The sequence below is a fragment of the Eubalaena glacialis genome, chromosome 2 (genome assembly GCF_028564815.1).
Source record: "Eubalaena glacialis isolate mEubGla1 chromosome 2, mEubGla1.1.hap2.+ XY, whole genome shotgun sequence".
Lineage (NCBI taxonomy): Eukaryota > Metazoa > Chordata > Mammalia > Artiodactyla > Balaenidae > Eubalaena > Eubalaena glacialis.
Window position 1 is genome coordinate 146,028,930 of NC_083717.1, and position 17,848 is coordinate 146,046,777.

The 17,848-nt window shown below is 44.3% G+C and overlaps 1 protein-coding gene across 12 annotated transcripts in view; it reads right to left on the reverse strand.

Annotated features, from left to right (window-relative positions):
* The window catches only part of NIN (ninein), a 102,674-nt gene extending 85,310 nt beyond the window's left edge, over positions 1–17,364 (reverse strand). For 9 of the 12 annotated variants that reach the window (XM_061180829.1, XM_061180827.1, XM_061180828.1 and 6 more), the window contains exons 1-3: positions 17,166–17,191; positions 16,590–16,643; positions 7,908–8,111 (exon numbers count right to left, since the gene is read on the reverse strand). In XM_061180829.1, coding sequence (XP_061036812.1) covers positions 7,908–8,090 — 183 coding nt within the window. In that variant the 5' untranslated portion in view covers positions 8,091–8,111; positions 16,590–16,643; positions 17,166–17,191. Of the gene's footprint in view, positions 1–7,907; positions 8,112–16,589; positions 16,644–17,165 lie in introns of all 12 variants that reach the window. The other 3 variants (XM_061180832.1, XM_061180838.1, XM_061180837.1) reach the window with 1 other exon arrangement.
* Between the last annotated feature and the right edge of the window lie 484 nt (positions 17,365–17,848).

Here is a 17,848-nt window from a genome sequence, read left to right on the forward strand (position 1 = left end):
TTAGCCGTGCAGGTCACTCAGGGGTTTCTGTATCTCAAGTTTACTTCCCGCACCCTCCAAACATGACAAAGACGTCTATAACCTGGAAGTTAATTCTAACCCACTTCTAAGACTTTATTATACCAGATTCAAGGGACACTTAGGCCTCATACAAACACACCCACTTCTGAGACAGTATGTACCTCACTGACATAGAGGTTGCTTCTCTCTCAGCCTCAGTCATCTAGAGCATGGCAGACAATCGGGAAGCGAACAAGTGGTGTCCAAAGCTGAGGAAGGTGTCATAAAGCCCACTCGCTCTTCTTGTAGAATATGGCCTGGAACTGACTCAGAAGCTATTTCTTCTCACTCTACATGATTTATTATCAGCTTCATTTTCCTGCTTCCCAACCCCCCTACAGATTAGAAACAGCAACTAAAAGACAGGGACACTTCAAGGTAAGTACAAGAAGCAGCTACTGACATACTGGGATTGAGAGAAGACATTAACTATCCCCCCTCGAACAAAAGTAAAGTATAATTTTTTACACTTAAAAAAAGTTTAAAGTTTTAAAAACACATACGCACTCAAAACCTAATAGGCTGGGGTTATTTAGTATTGAGGCAAGGATCTACATGCTGCTAAATAAATCCTGAGGGTATTGTTCTTATAATACAGAAGAATAACTGATAGACCAAGAAGATTTTAAATGATCAAGAATAACCTCATGATGTTTATTATACTATTTGGTAGGGTAAAACTTTAATAAAATTTTCTCAATCCCCAATGGTTAACCCCTTTTTTATTTTTTTAAAGTTTGCCACTAAATGGGGTAAGAGATCCAGTTATTAGAAAATTATATTAATGCGAGTTCTGGGCGCATTACTGTAGGCTCATTCTTTCCTGGACATTTGGCCAGTTGAATCTCACAACATCCATGAGAGACGGTCAGGGCAAGCATCCCTCCTTTGAACTGAGGGGAGAGAGGCTCAGAGAAGGCATGTGCCTTGCCCAAGGCCACCTGTCTTGAAGTGATAGAGTTACCGGGAGAACTGAGGCCTTCTGAATGGACTCCTCGAAGTCCAGCCACCCTGCCTGCCCCAGGCCCTCTTCACTCCTGGTCTGACCTCTCAGGGAAACCCCTCTGCTGCTCCAGGTCAAATCCTCAACTTTACACAATGTCACCAGGTACAAAGTAGGACACTGGGACCTCAGAGGACACAAGAGCAAGAGAATATATAACCTCTGCCCTCAAGAGGTTTATCCAGATTCTAGAGTGTGGGAGGGTGGAATGGGGAAGAAGAGAAGAAAGTTGATTAGTAACTATAACACAAGGCAGAACCTGGCAAATGCTTTGAGAGAGACAAAAAAAGCTGGTAGGGACCTCTGATAAATGAGCATGTCCTAGTAGGCCAGCAGGGAGGAAAAGAGGGACAGTTTTGTGACATTTGACTTCTCCAAGATATTCACAGGCAGAGCTTAAAGGTTTCCAAAATGGACTTAGGATGTATTAAATCAGCCACATTTTAGAAGGAAAAAAATCTACAAAAAACTAAATGTGATTATTAACTCAGGGGTTCTTCATAATCCAGCAATGTTTATCTGGGTGACACCCTTCTTCCCCCACAAAAAGAATCTAAAAATCCAAAACAAAAAACCTGGCAAGCTGATCAAAAAACAATTGGAGCAGCTTGAAGTCTTAAACTGACCTTTATTTTCCTTCTTGTGAGGGCAGAGACCCCGGACCCTCTGCTTTAAATAGCAGTAAATTCCACATTTCAAGAGAGTTCTCTAATAGAGGCAGGTGACCACTATTTTCCATCAATGCTCATGAATACAGATGGGGCAGAAAAGCCCCTCAGGGCACAACCCAGAACCAAAACGTGAATAAACGCCCTCTATTGTGAAGAAATGCACATCAGTGGGCTCACTCAGTTCAGTCCCTGTAATTTTTAAGTACCATTTTTTCTCCTCCAACGGAGCTTTACTATTGTATTCTGTTAAAATTTAGGAATCTTCAGAAGTATACAATGCGATTAAATCTCACATGGTAACCAGCTTTCGAGAGCCATGCATACCTTGGTTGGTACCCCCTCATTTGAATAATAATTGCCGCCATTCATTTTACAAGCATTCGTATACCTTGTATGCCTCAAAGGGCAGTTTGCAGCAATGGGAAAATTACATGACTGACTAAAAACACACATGACAAACTAAATTAACAGGAAGACTAGTTAAGTCTGATATTTTTTGTCATGTGTCACCACCGCTTAATAGAAATTTACCTCATCACTTTTCCTCTCCAAATTTCATAGGAATTTCATAGCTTTTTGAGAAACATAATTTGCCTTTCTGAAAAACTAATTTAAGCGCAGCGTAAGAAACAAATTCTATTTCAAACCACACACAAAAAACCCTGTAACAGGAAGTAGAATGAGGAACTTAACATTGCATAAAATCATCTCGTGCAATCATGGAGATCAGATGCATACGGTTTCCCCATGTGTGCAGGCAGCACTTCAAACAGACCTGAGATGAGAGGGCTCAAGCCAGCGTTCAACAAAGTGCGCTTATTAGACCAGACAAAGGCCCACGTAACTCTCATCACACTTAGGAGGTTTGCAGCTATTAATACACAGGGAAATCAAAGAAAGGACATTCAAAACATTAAGTGTTAGCTAAAATGGGTATAGAAATATGGACTCACCAGAAGGTCAATGTAGAGGAAAATAACATTGACAGCATTATGCAAAGAGAAATGACACAGAAGAACAAAGAGACATGGTTTCATAATGAAAGATACAGTTACAAATGTTTTCTTCTAAATACAACATTTGGGTTATTGCAGCTTAGTAGTCATTTACTGCAGACAACGTGGAGAGAGGCAAAGGCCATTTTAAGAGGTGGGTTTGTAAAACCTAAAGTGACTGTGTGACGTCGTACTCCAAGATGGATCCAAGGAGCCCTGCCTACAGATAGAAACAGATGCAAACCACCGCCACACAAGAGACTTGCTAGCAAATCCGTTCCCTACTCTAATGAGCTTTCTCAGAAAATCATTCCTGGGGAGTCACCATTTATCAAAAAACCACTCTCAGTGTGTAAGAGATGGAGGGGGGCAGTGTACAGGGAGACACAGGACACAGTAGTTAACTGTGTTCCTGGCTCCTAGATGGGCCTTTGATACACATGCTCTAAGTCAACCTCATCCCAATCTTATAGGGAGGGTATTATTTTTCCCATTATAGAGATGAAGAAACTGAGGCTCAGAGTATTTAAGATAATGTACATACATGGCTAAAAAGTGGCAGGAGTCAGTACTTGAATCCAGGTCTGATTCAAAGACTGCTCCAATAGCATACAGCATCCATGTGGTAGGGGAGGGAGTCTGAGGATGGGGGTGGATTGCAGGGAATGGAGAATGAGATTCATATTTGCATATGTGGAGTCTTAGGAGGCTGTGGAGACATGCATTCAAACTCAGGGACTGGGAAATCTGGGTTCCCATCCTGATGCTGCTTCAAATGAGTTGCCTGATCCCAGACAAGACACCATACTTTTTCCAAGTTCTGGGTTCTAGGTTTCTCTGTCATACAGATGAACACTGAAGTCTAAAATCTGTGCTGGACACTGAAGAACTTTAAGTCCCCTCCATCCAAACAAGAAGCTACTCATAAAAGTATAAATGGAATACTGAAGAAATCTAATGAGCATTTCTGATCATACTTTCTCTGGTGAGAGTGACAGTCATTACTGAAATAAAGTAGGTAGAGAAGAACAGCCATTTAGCACTTGCTCATACCTCTTGTTGAGAGTAGAAGGCCTTCCCAACAGGCTGCTGGAAGGCCAGCCCTCACCTTTGCCCTTGCTTTATGTCAAGCTAAATACCTTGCGAGGTTCACAGTATACAACACCGAAGTTAATTTTGCAGTGAGGTTGACAAGAAAGTGTTAATAAAGAAAAGAAGCAAGTCTTGCAGCCTCTTAATCAGAAGGTCTTTTTGTCTATAAATGTGAATTATAGACCCTTAGGAGTTCAAATCAACTCCACAGAGTCACAAGACCAAAATGGAATTAGAAAATATCCCTCACTGCTTCAGGTTAAACAGTAAGATAGATGGCAAAGGTTCAGACATTTAAGAGATGTAATGAGACATGTTCCCACCTTTCCCTCCAACTCATTCAAAAAGCCCAGATCAATAATATGAAACAGGAGCATGAACATGGGGTGGTTATAAATAGGCACTGTTTGATGATCAAGGGTAATTTTGCACATAGAGAACAAGTACAAATAATCACCACCAGAAAGTACTGCTGTACTTCTGATTCACTTTTCAAACAGTTAAAATGTATATAAGTGAAAGAAATCTTAAAAAGCTGAATGAAGTGGAAACAAACCAGCAAATCGCCATATACAATTAATCATGATGTTTATAAAAGAACACAAGCACTTGAAAATGAAAACTGCAAAAGCTGAGTGGAATTATATATTTGTACAGTTATCAAATTTTAATACAAAAAATTCCAAAGTGCCTTTGATGACCAAAGTCCACACACCTACGGGACTCTTTGGAAGCCAATGGTAAGTTCTGCTACCACGCGGCTTGTTCTGATTCTAAAGAGCATCAAGAACATGAGATATGTCAGCATCTAGATTCATATTAAAGAGTAGAGCAGGGAAGCTCAGGGGATGGGGGGGCAGCTTTGTCTCAAAGTTAGTATATTCAATAAGGAAAGGAAAATGTATTTCTAAAGCTGGACCTAACTAAAGGCTTCAACGAAACCAAGGTGAATTATCATCTTTAGGTTCTGATTTCTAATAAAGGAAATAGAGAGGCATGTGGAAACACTTCCTTTAAAAGGCACAATAAACAGGAAGCACCTACAATTGGAATCAATTGCTTGGATGGAAACTTGGTTCAATAAGTGAGCTAACATGGTTCCCTTTCTTAAATGTGTGTAGTATTTACTCCCAGTACTATTCACCTGCCAGGAATGTTACCTGACCAGACTATAAGTTCCTCAGTGCTTCAAGGAATCCCTTGTCTTGGGGGTCTGACCCACCTGACAGGTGCTTAACTGACGACAAAGATATGAATGGAGCTCTTTTGATAACCTAGTAGGAAACAACTACCAGCAATGTCCTCTTTCCTTTAAACCAGTGATCCACAATCTTTGGGCATTTCAAACATTTATAGGGTAACCACCATGCTCAGGGGAATATGGTTTCAAGTTATAAAGCAAGATCAGACAGATTAATTTGAGGGTAAATGGCCCATTAGTAAAATGCATGAAAATGGCAAGTCGATTTAAGTTACTTTCCTTGACAACCATCATAAGAAACATTAGACTTTAAAAAAAAAAAAAAAAAAAAGGACAAGAAGTTATGAAAGATGGATCTTAAGATAAAAAATAAACATAATATTCATATTCTTAGTTGAGGGGGAAAATGCTTTTTACCTTGTTTCTTTTTCAACAAAAAAGATTCATTCAGCTTAATACCAAAGGAGGTAAAACTTAGATGTTTTCTTTTATTTAAAAATTATACTTATGATATAAAAGACAAAATTAAAACCACAAGCATCCAGGAGGTTGATGGGTACTAATGTGTTCCAAAAGCCAATTTAATGGAAAACTTTAGTTTACAATAAACATAAGTTGCACTCATACCGTAAGACCATTAGAATGCTGACATACCGGACATACACAATACATATTTTTTGAATTAACGAATAGATGAATATATTTAGGTTTGTCATGCTGCTATTTCTTTCTCCTTTTTTATTAAACCAAACTGCTAACTCTTACATATTTTTCTATAAATACCATCTAAAGAGAAGAAAGACGTCTGGTATTAGAAACAGCTTACAATTTTATAATTTTACAACTCAGGATTCCTATTCACTATATCAAGATGGTAGAACTTAGAATTCTCCAGTGAAGTCTAAGGAATTTTTTTTCCTTATAATTTAAAATTGTAGACCATATAGAGTATCTTAACAGCATATGGCCCAGTTTATGTGATCATCTGAGGAGAATAATTCAGTTTCATAGAAAATGCAAATCTAACAGTAGTGCATTAATTCATGCCAACCCTGCTCTCAAGACAACCACCAGGGACCTTCCCCATGAAATCAATATGCATACATCTATTTAACTTTTATCACTGGCTCACTAAGTAAATATCAGGCTATACACCACTTAGGTATTCATTATTCGCAGGCGAAGAGCAAACGTAAAGGCGGGCTGGTAGTGTCAAGTCATTAGCGAATCAATCGATAACTGGTCCCCTGTTTTAGTCTGCCAAACGAGGGCAAAGATGCGCAGCATCTGGAGAGCAAGCTGTCAATCTGCTGCCAGGGAGCAATCTGTTTACAGCAGAGGGTTCCATATTTACACTGGCTCTCAAGGAAACCTGAAGTTGTATTATGTCTTCTCCGGCTTTAATAGGTGTGAAAACAGATCCCCACTTTGATACTATTCCTCAGATACCCAAAGGACTGAGATCCCCAAGGAGGACAGTGAGAAACGCTACTCTGTTGGCTCCCCGAAGTCTCTGAGATTGAGGCAGAACTAGAAAACATTTGAGTGCCTTACATGATGAGGAGCAAGTAGTTTAATTCTCAAAGCTCCCATTTCTATTGCTTTTCAAAGCAAGATTTTTAGCATTTTTTTAGGGATCACATGTATTCACAAGCAGCTAATCCCCCCAAAGTTACCAAAAATGGTTCTAATTTTACAAAAACTCACACTTTCTTTAAGTGTGAGCCCTGTTAAATGCCACCTCCACGGTGCCAGGCCCCCAATGTATTAATGTATCATCCTCTGTACATTAACTTCAGGATGACCGCCACTCCCGTCCATCTCACGTCACAGAGAGCCAATACACTGCACTGTATCTGAGGTCACCTGTCCAAAGCTTCAGCTAAGAGACAGTGAAAATGAAATGAAGAAAAGGAAGTTTGGTCGCTGGAATAAAGTTGAGTTTCACAGCTGCTTCCTCAATTTATACCACGTGATAAAAACGAACGTCTACAAAGTGTCAGCAATGGCAGCAACAGAGCTCAAAAAGTACTGCCCATTTTTCCTTCTCATCATGCAAAAAACCAGCAGCAAGATTCAACTCAAAGCCATACAAATGATGCTCTCAATTTTAATTATGAGAACTGAAGACACTATCAGGTCAAGACATCCTTCCCACTAACAGCAAGAGGGAAAAAAGGACCCCTTCTCACCTCTTACTCGTCTGTGACTTGATCTACGGGGAGAACATGACTATTTGTTTTCGTATGTAAAAGCTAGTATCAGCACACAAACACACCCCTGTTGGAAGCAAGTCGTGCTGGGTTTTCAGTGAAACTGCACTTACCCTCCTGTCTTATTTCCTGGGTGAAAGGTTTAATTAATACTTTACCCTAGGAACAATCCTCACGAGAAATAGCTTTATGGGGAGCAAAAGTCATAACAGCAAGCTGCTCTTCCTGGCAATGGCAGTTTTCTTACTGTCCTTTCCTTCACTTCCATGGAAATCTCAGCCCCCTCTCTTGATGAGTGTGGAGTCCATAAAATGATCCACAAAGAACAAGGAAAGCACTGGAAAACATCCTCTTGTTACCTTTTTCTCTTTTCATCTAAGAGGCTCAGTGTACACCTTCATTCCAGAGCACAAATTAAAGCAGGCCCTCATCACCGGAGCAAACTGCGCCGCTAAGTCACACCCATTACTTTTTTTTTTTTTTTCCTTTTTCTTTTCTCTGTTTATCAGGTGAACAGCTAAGAGCACACACCTCCAGGATGTTAGAAACAAGTTGCAACACGTGCGGTTTGCCCCACCCCCAGCGCCCCGGCAGAAACCACACCCACTTCCCCTCACCCCACCCCCCACCCCCCACCCCCCACCCCCACCCCCGCCTCTTCCCAGGCCTTACCCTGCCCAGGAGGTTGTCCTGAAGCAGCGTCTCTTGCAGCACGGGGGCCACCTCCTCCAAGCTCAACATGTGGCAAAGGTCGGTGAGTTCCTCCTGTCCCAGGGACCCGGTGCCCGTCGTGTCAAAACTGTCGAACAGCTCCTTGAGTCGGGCCTCATGCTGGTCCTGCTCTGCCTCATCCATCCCATCGCCCACAGCGCTCACCTGTGCGGGACAGAGAGGAGGCTGGGTGGTGGCAGCACTGGAGTCCTGCCACCGCCCCTCCACTAGCCGTCCCTTACCCTTGCCAGCCCCTTGGGAAGAACACTCTGTGTGTCCTGGGCCCCTCATGCTGGTCCATCGGGACCTTGTGAGGGGCAGCAGGGGAGGTAACACTGTACACCTCCCAGCGAGACCACAGGTCCCTCCAGAACCCGGTCCAGGCCAGGGGAGCTCCCACACGCACTCACACCAGGCGCACATCCACAGGGTCGGGTCCTGGTGGGGTAATGTTACCAGAACGAGGGAGTCCCGTGGACAGAAAGGTGCCCTGCTCTCCTGCCCGGCGCTCAGGCAGGCAGCCAGTCTGTCAAACTCAAGACTGAAAGCGGTCTTAAGAGACCTCTCAGGACCTAGAGAAGGTGAAAAGCCACTTCTGACATCCAGTCCTTCCAAATGAAGTGATTGTTAGCCACAATAGACTCCAGGGCCAGAGCTTCCAGCAACTCAGCGGGCTCCAGAGGACCTGCCAGATGTTGCAACTTGCCAAGCTGTTTCCTTTCTCTTCCTTCAGCCTACTGCCCCCCATTGTAGTCAGACTGGAGGGCTGCAGCAAAGAGGCACTGGATGAATACGTCTGATACAAAACCACTCCCTGTTTACATGAGACCAAACACTTCTTACACGAGTTCCTCAAAAAGCAACTCAATTAACTTCCCCGGTGCAATTACATGAGGTGTGACAGGAAGAGTATTCCCTGAAGCTCGCTTCAGCCCCAGGGAGTTTTAGGTAATGCTTAGTTGCCTAGAGAAAGGGGAAAACACAACTCCAGCCTTTCAGACAATGAGGTTCAAAGGAGCCACAGACCACATGTGAATCACACAGAATCTCAGGACCTTCCACTACCTAGACAGTCTCCCCTCTGTACTCCTGGTTCATAGGTCTTCCATCTCTCTGATCCACTCTAACCCCAGACTTTGCATTTTTCCACATTTCATGGGATTTGTGAAAACACAGAGTCATCAATATCTCTCAGAATCTTTTTTGCTAAAAATATATATCATAAAATTCTAGTTCCCTCATACTTGAAGAATGAAATCTGTTTTTTTGCTTGCACAATAATTCACTTTTAATGTGTTGGGTTTTCCAACGGAAGCCTGAAACCTTCGCATGTGAAGGCACCTTCACAATGATGCAATGGAAGCCAAACAGAACATATACCCTTGAGAGGGTGACCTCAGCCATCTCAAACAAGGCTCGCAGAGCCGGCCCCTTGACTATAAAAAGCAGCACCTTTTTAAAAAAGTATCTATCTTGCCAATATAATTTTTTATTGTGATAAAAAACACATAACAGGGAATCCAGCCTATTAACAACAGTTTAAGTATGCAGTACCATATTTGTTCACTACACACACACTGCTGTACAGCAGATCTCTAGAACTTTTCCATCTTGCATGACTGAAACTCTATACCCACTGCCCAGCAACTCCCATTTCCCCTCCCCTAGTCCCTGGCAACCAACATTCTACTTTTAAAAGCACACCTTTAACTAAACCAAGTCCTGGGTCAGAAAACTCTGACTTAGAGGTGATGTTATAGGGCAGATCATTACAACACGGGAACCACACACGTTAAGATGCTGAATGTGGCCAGACCTAAAAATAAGCGAGCCTTCTGTAACACAACAGTGCTGCTCTAGGCTGGGTTGCTTTCTTTTCAGAGACAACTGTTCAAAACATGACAAGCTAAAACAGAGCCAACGACTATCCCAAGGGTTTCAGCAGAACGAGGTGAAGGCAGAAGATCCAAACAGCTGGGCCACTCATTAAAGCAAAGAGGTAATGTTCTGGTCCAGGCTCCTGGTCTCAAAGGTCTCTTCTTCTAATTATCAGTTCTTCTATTACGGTGCTGCTAGCTCTGGCTGCCTTCCCAGGGTTGGTCTGTTGGGTTAACTAATCATCATGTAAATGTTTACAAAATAACCTGAGAGTGCTAAATAAACATCAAAGCATCAGAAATGAAAAGCCAAGGTGTTAAGTAAAGCCTCAGAAGTTAGGAATTTAGACAGGGCCAAGGCTTAGCTAATGAGATTCACTTAGCATCCAACCAGTTCATCATCAGCTAAGATCTGCTGAGAATCCCCAAGATGCTCTGGGATTTTCAGGGCTGCCACAGCTCTCAGACTCACTCTCTGAGTTCTACAGTCCCCTGGGCTGGAATCTGACCAACGTCATAAAAGCAAGACTATTCTGCTTCTGCTTGATTTTACATTAAAAAAAAACGAAAAAAAAAAACCTCAAAAGTGAAAGAATTCTAACACTTCCCCTTTTAAAAATTATTTTTAAGGGGTGGGGATTTGTCCATCTAAACCAATGAAAGAGGACCATAAAATTCACAATGGTAATGTGTATCTGTTAATCCCATCCTCCTAATTTATCTGCCCATTGGTAACTGTAACCATAAGTTTGTTTTCTACGTCTGTGAGTCTATTTCTGTTCTGTAAATAAGTTCATTTGTACTTCAATATAAAAAAAAAAAAAAGTCTCACAATGTACTGAGAAGTCCCAATCTTATCCACAGCTTTGAATCTGATACGCTATCATGCCCTGCTCTTTGGGAGGTCATTGGATTTTCACTAAATCAAACCTTTTTCATTTCACAGCAATTTTCCTTTTTTATCTCTTTATTTCATCTCCCTGCTTCTCAAGAACTGTGCTTAGTAAAACATTCTTTTGACTTAACAGGGAAAACAGCCCCACCCCTGGAGAACAAATGATCATATGGAAACACCCAAAAGATGTTACATATGGTGACAAGTTGTCAGTACTCTTCTAGCACAGAAGGCATTTTTACTGGCTGATATTATTCCCCAAACGTTCATCAGTAATTTCATGTGCAAGAATTATTTTTCTCCCCACTTGGCAGAAATTTCTTTAAGGGCAAGGTTCACAATTTCAATTTCTTTTATAGCTTCCTCCAAATGCATAGTACAGTCTGTTCTTCACTCCAGGGACTCAGTAAACATCATGGACTGACTTAGGATATGGAGATTCCTTACAAGGAAACTTACCCTGAATGATCGCTACAGAAATAAGCATATGAAGACTTTGAAACACCTACTTCTTCCACAAGCATACCTCTACTTTCCCCATCCAACCCCTTTTCAAAGGCATTTTCAGTCTTAGACATATCCAAGCATAAGTAGAAAGCGAGCACCCACTGCCAAACTGTACCACGTAGAGCCATCTGAAGTTTGATTCTATGATTTAGTAATTAAGCCAGTGGATTCAATTTTCAGCTGCATTTTTGTTGTTGTTGTTGTTATGGGATATGACTTTGGAGGAGAATCTGTATTAAAATACTTTCCCAAGTCCCCTTGTTTATAGAATGAGAATAATAATACCTATCTGGAAGGTTGTTCTGAGGGTTAAATATGGCAAGCAAGAGCAGCTAATCCCAGAGAAAGTTGATACAAGAGGGGAATTGAGAAAACAACCAAGAAAATACCTGCGATTTGCAAAGGAGGGGGTAAACTGAAGAGGGGTAACTTACACACAGCAACAGGTCATAGATCTGCCTTCCAAGAAGCAAAACAGGAGCTGTGGAATGCCATATCCCAGAAAGCAAGAATGGGCGAGGGACATATTATAAATATAAGCAATATCATATTACTAAATGGTAACAGTAGTAGGTAATGTTCAGTGCTTCCTCAATCGTCAAAGGCAGATTATTGATAAATTTAATGTCAAACAAAAGCAGAAAGGCTGAAATATAGTTGGAAGTTCAGAAGACACTTTTTTTTAAAACTTCTGAGCATTTACTCTAAGTCTGGCCTATGCTGAGTACTTAGCATAAATGATTTCATTTAATCCTCCTAATTCTTTAAAGTAGATCTCATATTCCCATTTAATATGTAGAAACTGGGGCTTGGCAAAGTTCAGCTACTTGTCCAATGATACAACGCTAATAATGGTCATGGACCCGCGATTTGAACTCTGGTCTGACTCTATACTATCTCTCAGTCCTACACATGCACACAGAACACGTGAACGGGACCACTGGAATGGTATCATTGACAAATCACTTATCTCCACTTTTATGTGTTAACCAGCTGAACAGTAACAAGAACTAGAAATGACCATGGAACACTTGGTGGCCATAAACTCCTCCAAAATGGAAGGAGGAGGGGTGGGGTTCCTTCCTCCCTACATCCCTTGATTCATTTATTGACTAATTATAGCCTATGAGACACTAAGGATACACAGAATAAGCAGTCTCTTTTTTTCTAAAGTAGCTTTGGGATTTAGGGCAAAGAAGAAATGCATTTTTACATAAATATGATCATGAAGAGTCCTGTGTCTTCAATAATGGGCATAGTCCAGAAACTGACAATTGTTAAAATACTTCCCCCGACAAATACTTAAGTATGTCTAATCTGTGCAATTCAATGCTTTCCAGAGTCAGAGCCTAGCTGACACTCACCAGTGACAGGAATCTTCCTTAGAGATGAAGGAAGTTGGGTTTTGAATGATAAATCGTCTTTCAAATTGCCAAGGACAATTCCAGTTTTATAAAGCCTGCCACAAACCTGGGCCTCTCGTCACCATCTACCTTCCCAATCAAATTACCAGAAGCCTTCACGACTCCTTTGGAATAAAAGGGCCCGTGTGGGCAATATTTTGGAGTTCTAACAAGGGATGGTTAAATAAGAGGCAGATGCAAAGAGCCATTAATCATAACAATTACCACCCAAAAACCGCCCATAATAAGAACTATTCAGAGTATTTTCCTCCCAAATAACTCAAAACAAGGCTGCCAGAATGTGCAGACCCTGACAGGGAGGTCCATCAGAGACTGGTGTCACTGTGCTCCCTTTGGCAGCCCTGGCTGATGAAATCACAGTGCCAACTGGGATCGGAAAAGAGCAAGGTGGAGGTGCTGCTGGGATGATGAAGTCCCCAACATAAGGCCCACATGAAGTGGATCCATGAACTTGTGAACTTCCCAGCATCCAAGGTATAGAAAGGAACTTGCAAGAATGGCAGACCAGCCAAAGGGGACGTCTGCTCTGGGCCAAAGGGAGTGAAAAGGGGACAAAGTCTGGCAAGGAAAAACCAAATAATAAATGAGCACAATGCCAGAGCCCTAGCCCAGGCCTTTTATTTGCCCTCCAGATGGTCTAGCAGCTGAACAGCTACAAGGAATGTCTGGATGCCCCTCTTGGCTCAGCAGCTTTCCCCGGGTATCATAATAGATGCTTTTGGATCTGTGTTCAGACATAGCTGTTGAGGGGCCACAGTCCAGGCAGTGACCACCAAGTGACTAATTTACTTTATAACTAAAGAGATGAACATGGACAAACTCTGCTTTGGCAAAGCTTTTCATTCACGCCTTTAGCTTTCACTGTTTGGCAAGTCAGAGCCTCATAATGCCAATGGTCAAAATAAAATGTTTCTTTTTCTTCTCTTTTTTGCAAACACTTTAATTTGCTGCAAAGATTTCCAGGCTTACCATTTTGGACTAACTTCAGCACAGAGTGAAATAGTGACGAGAATAAGTTCAAGTTTAGCAAAAGCTTAATAGAAAAAGCAATTGTCCCCATTTATGTGTTGATAATAGAATATTTCTGCCAAAAACTGCTGCTTATCAAACTGATTACTGTCAGATAGCCTCCTCTCTGCTCAGATAGCACCTCACTTCTAGCTGGATACTAAAAGCACAAGAGTATCAGCAAGAATAAAATCAGAGTGTAAAAATATAACGCAAAAGCTTAAATGCCACCACACAGGAAAAAAATCATATTAAATTTGAAAGAAAATAACAACCTTTGCTAACTACAAAAAAAATTAATTTAACTAAGGGTATCCCACTAGCATTTATTCTAAAACATAAATAAGCTTTAGTATTTTACTATCCTGAATGATGTAGCAAACCCAAGCTTTTGTTAAACCTAATAGCTAGGTGGATTACCCAATCAAGTCATTAACTCAGGATGGCTGGAGGAATAAAATCATTAGGCTAGCACATGGTAGATTCAGTAACCTGTAATCAGCTACTAAGTAAAATTAGGGAAGCAGAAAACAGAGCTGCATTTTTGCTACTTTCTTAAAAGAGACAGCTTGTAACAACTTTCACTTCTTGAGCCATATTTACTCAAATTAATTTAGAATGCCTGCAGCTCTGACTACCGTTCCCTGGGGTATAAAGATGAAGCACTTCTCTTCTCATATCTATAAACAGTATTTTCCCAACTTTGCTTTTTAAGGGAGGATTAGATCATAAATAGTTTGTCATTTTTGCATCTAAAAGCTTGAATAAATGGTTAATTGCTGATATAAATTGCAATAAAGTGTCCTGATTTCAAATAAAGTTGCTCACTTGCATATTCCCATAATCTTTTAAAAATTCTATTTTATTTGTGAATAGGATAAAAATATCTTTTTGCAAGCTTCAGTAAATCTCTCCACAAGACCCTCCCCAACAGATGTAAGTTCAATAGCCAGAATTCAAACCACATAATTTATTGGCTTACAAATGAATTGGCACCTATAAAAATAAACCTTCTGAAAAAGCTTTAGGCTGTTTGAATCCCTCTAAAATGATCTGGCTAAATGTGCCAACCCTTCATCAATGTAAGACTGATAAAATGTATTTTCATTATCAACATAAAATGGAAGCACCAAGATTGGTGAAATGTTAGTGTAGAAAGTCATTTGCAGTGACACTTAAAACAATTTATTTGAACAACATTTGACTTATGATAAGAACGTTGTCTATTAAGATTGGCTGTTCAAAATTCACTGGAGCCCTATTCTCCCCCTCTGGGACAGTTAACATCTTTTGATATTAAGGGTCACCACATATCTAAAATGAAAAAAGAACAAGAAAAAAGACACCCATGCCATTCTGAGTAAGTGTCTATTAAGATGACTGATCCTTGACATTTTACTGCAAAGACCGTGCCTGTGATGGCTGCCTTTCCGTTGCCTCCTGTAAAGCCTTTTCCTGCCTTGGCAATGTCTTTGCTGATGTCCAACCCATCTGGAACATCCGTAAGCCCTACACTTTATACTGCAGTTCAGAATGCTTTCCTCTAAGGAATCACCAGAGACCAGGTGAAAATAAACAAATCTGCAAAGAAACTCCCCAGCAGTTCACTTCACCTCTCTAAGGACACTGACAACAGCTGAGGAGAACACAGCAAACTGTTTTATCAGCCAGCCTGTCATGTCACTGTTACACACAGTCTGGGAATTTCCACATCCCTCTTCAACTCCACAGCAAGACCTGCCAATATTTCAGGTCAGCTACCAATACGTTAGCCACTAGGGAAGACTCAGAATTAAGCTGACACAGAAAATACATATCCTTGCAGACTGTCAATCCTCAGGAAACAAGTAAACAGATATAAATTTATGTTAATGTATTTAAGGGAGCCGGATCGAGAACCTTCCATGGTCTCAGAAGCTTAGCCCATGTGCCTCAGTTGACTTTATTAGGATTCTAACCCTAAAAAATGCTACCACCTCAGTCACAAAAGACAACCATGCGATCCGTTTTGATTTCACAAATTCAGGAGTTAAGTTCTATGGCAAGCTCATCTCAGAAATTCCTCAACACCAGGAGGGGATCTGCCCCAGTCAAGTAAAGAAAGCAGAAGATCTCATAAGAGCTAAGTTGTCTAGAAACAAGGTGCACGGTAGGACAATCTTTCCAGCTCCCATTTTACTTGCAACAACTTAGCCCCAGTTTGTCAGGGCTGAGGCTGGGAAATCGCCTCTTCCTATCTCTATCTCTTTCAGCTTCACAGAAAGAGCTTTCAGCAGTAAACTGTTTCCATCAGCTTTGTCCTTTTGTCAGAGACCGGTTTGGTAGCTGCAGAAGCCCAGCCCCTGGAACCCTGGAAGCTTCTGCTGCGACACTCCACACTTCCATTCCGTGGGTCTGGCGGTCAAGGGTTTCAGGCAACAGCCGAGCGTCATTTTGTTCCTTTCTTAGTAGTCGCACTGGGTAAAATCTTTCTCTGTGCCTTGATCCCTGACACCTTCTACAATGGGTCCAAACAGCTCTCCGCTACTCAGACAGCCCAGGCTAACACCTCGGGTTTCCCCAGGCAGGTTTCTCTTCAGTTTCCCAGTCACAGGGGTGCCTGGGTGGCACAAGGCAACAGAACCACCACCCTTTCTGCTCCCCCCACCCCCGCCCCGGGACTCAAGTCCTCTCCTGGACCAGCACACAGTAGCCGCCTTCAGCTGGCAGTGCGGGCGGGGACAACACGGGTGGCGGAGGTGCCCAGACCCGGCTGCGCTGCAAAGCCGGGAGGCGAGGTGCGGCCGGAGCGCGGGCGCGCCGCCCAGGTCCCCGGCAACGCGTGATGCAGATGCGCCCCCGACCCGCCCGCCCATCGCCACCCCCGGAAACCCCAGACACCCCATTGTGTCCCCAGGCAGCAGCTCTCTCGGCCCTCGCCGTCCTCGCTTACCTTCTGTCGGCCTCTCCGTTGCGCCCGAACAGCCGGCCGCCTGCCTCCAGTGCTCTGCAAAGCGGGGGAGGACGCTTTGTTAGGGCTCCAGAAGCGGGACAATACTTCGCAGTCGGCGCCGGGGTTCAGGGCGGGCGTCCTTCAAACGGACGCGAATGGGGACCCGCGCGAGCGTCATTTCCATTTGTAAGGGGCCAGCGCTCACAAAAGCGCGGCTCCTGGGGGCTGCGGCGCGCATCCTCCCCGCCCGCCGGCCCGCCCCCGCCCGCTCAGCCCGCTCTCCCGGACCGACCCCTCCTCCGCCTCGCACACCATCCCCTCCCCGCCTGGTCAGCCTGGAGCGCCCCGGCCCGAGCTGGCCGCCAGGCCACCCGCTTCCTCGCTGCCGCTCCCTGCTCCCGGCCCGCGGGGACAACCACCGTCCGGCCCCAGCCCGGCAGGGGAAGCCCCAGCCTGTTCCGGTGCCTGGGCCGCCAGGACGCGCAGGGCCTCGCCCACAGCGCGGGGGCAGCGAGAGGCCTCCGCGCACCCCCAGGCCGCGGGGCGGGGGTCCGCGGGAGCGGGCTCCGCGCTTACCGCGTCCCGGGGCTCAGGCGCCTGGCGCTGCCGCGGGGGCCATGGCCGCGGGCGCACTCGGGGCTCGGAGGCGGCGGCGGCAGTGGCAGCGGGACGGCCGCGCCCAGCGCGCTCGACTCCCGGCTCGGCCGCGGCCACCCGAAGCTTTGGACGCAGGGGAGGAAGGGCCAGGCCCGCGCGGGGAGGAGGAGCCAGGGCGACGCCGGCCCGGGCGCGGCTCCTCCTCCGCGGCCCGCGCAGCTGGGGCCGCTGAGGGAGGAGCGCTGGGCGCCGCTCGGGCCCTCGCGGGGTCAGTCCCCCCTCACTCCACCCCTTCCACGGGGACTGCGCCTCTGGTGGCCGGAGCACGGAGGAGTGCGGTCCCGGCTTGGCTGTGACCCTGGGGCGGTCGCCTCGGAGATTTGAACTTGGAAGCTCCGGGGCTTGCCGGGGCGCAGATGGAGGAGGTCAGCAGAGGTCGACCCCCTGCCGGATAGCCTCTCCTTCCTTCCAGAGGCACCTGCACAATCCCCTCTGTGCCTAGGACACCCGGCCGGCAACGTCACCGGGTCGGGGAAAAGTCCCCGCCTCCAGCCCGTGGGACTGAGGGTGGGGATCCAGGTGCCTCTTTTTCCCCCAGGCGGGCTTGGATTTCTCAGCCCTCGAGCGCCCATTGGCGGTCATTAGAAGAGGGGGTCCAGGAG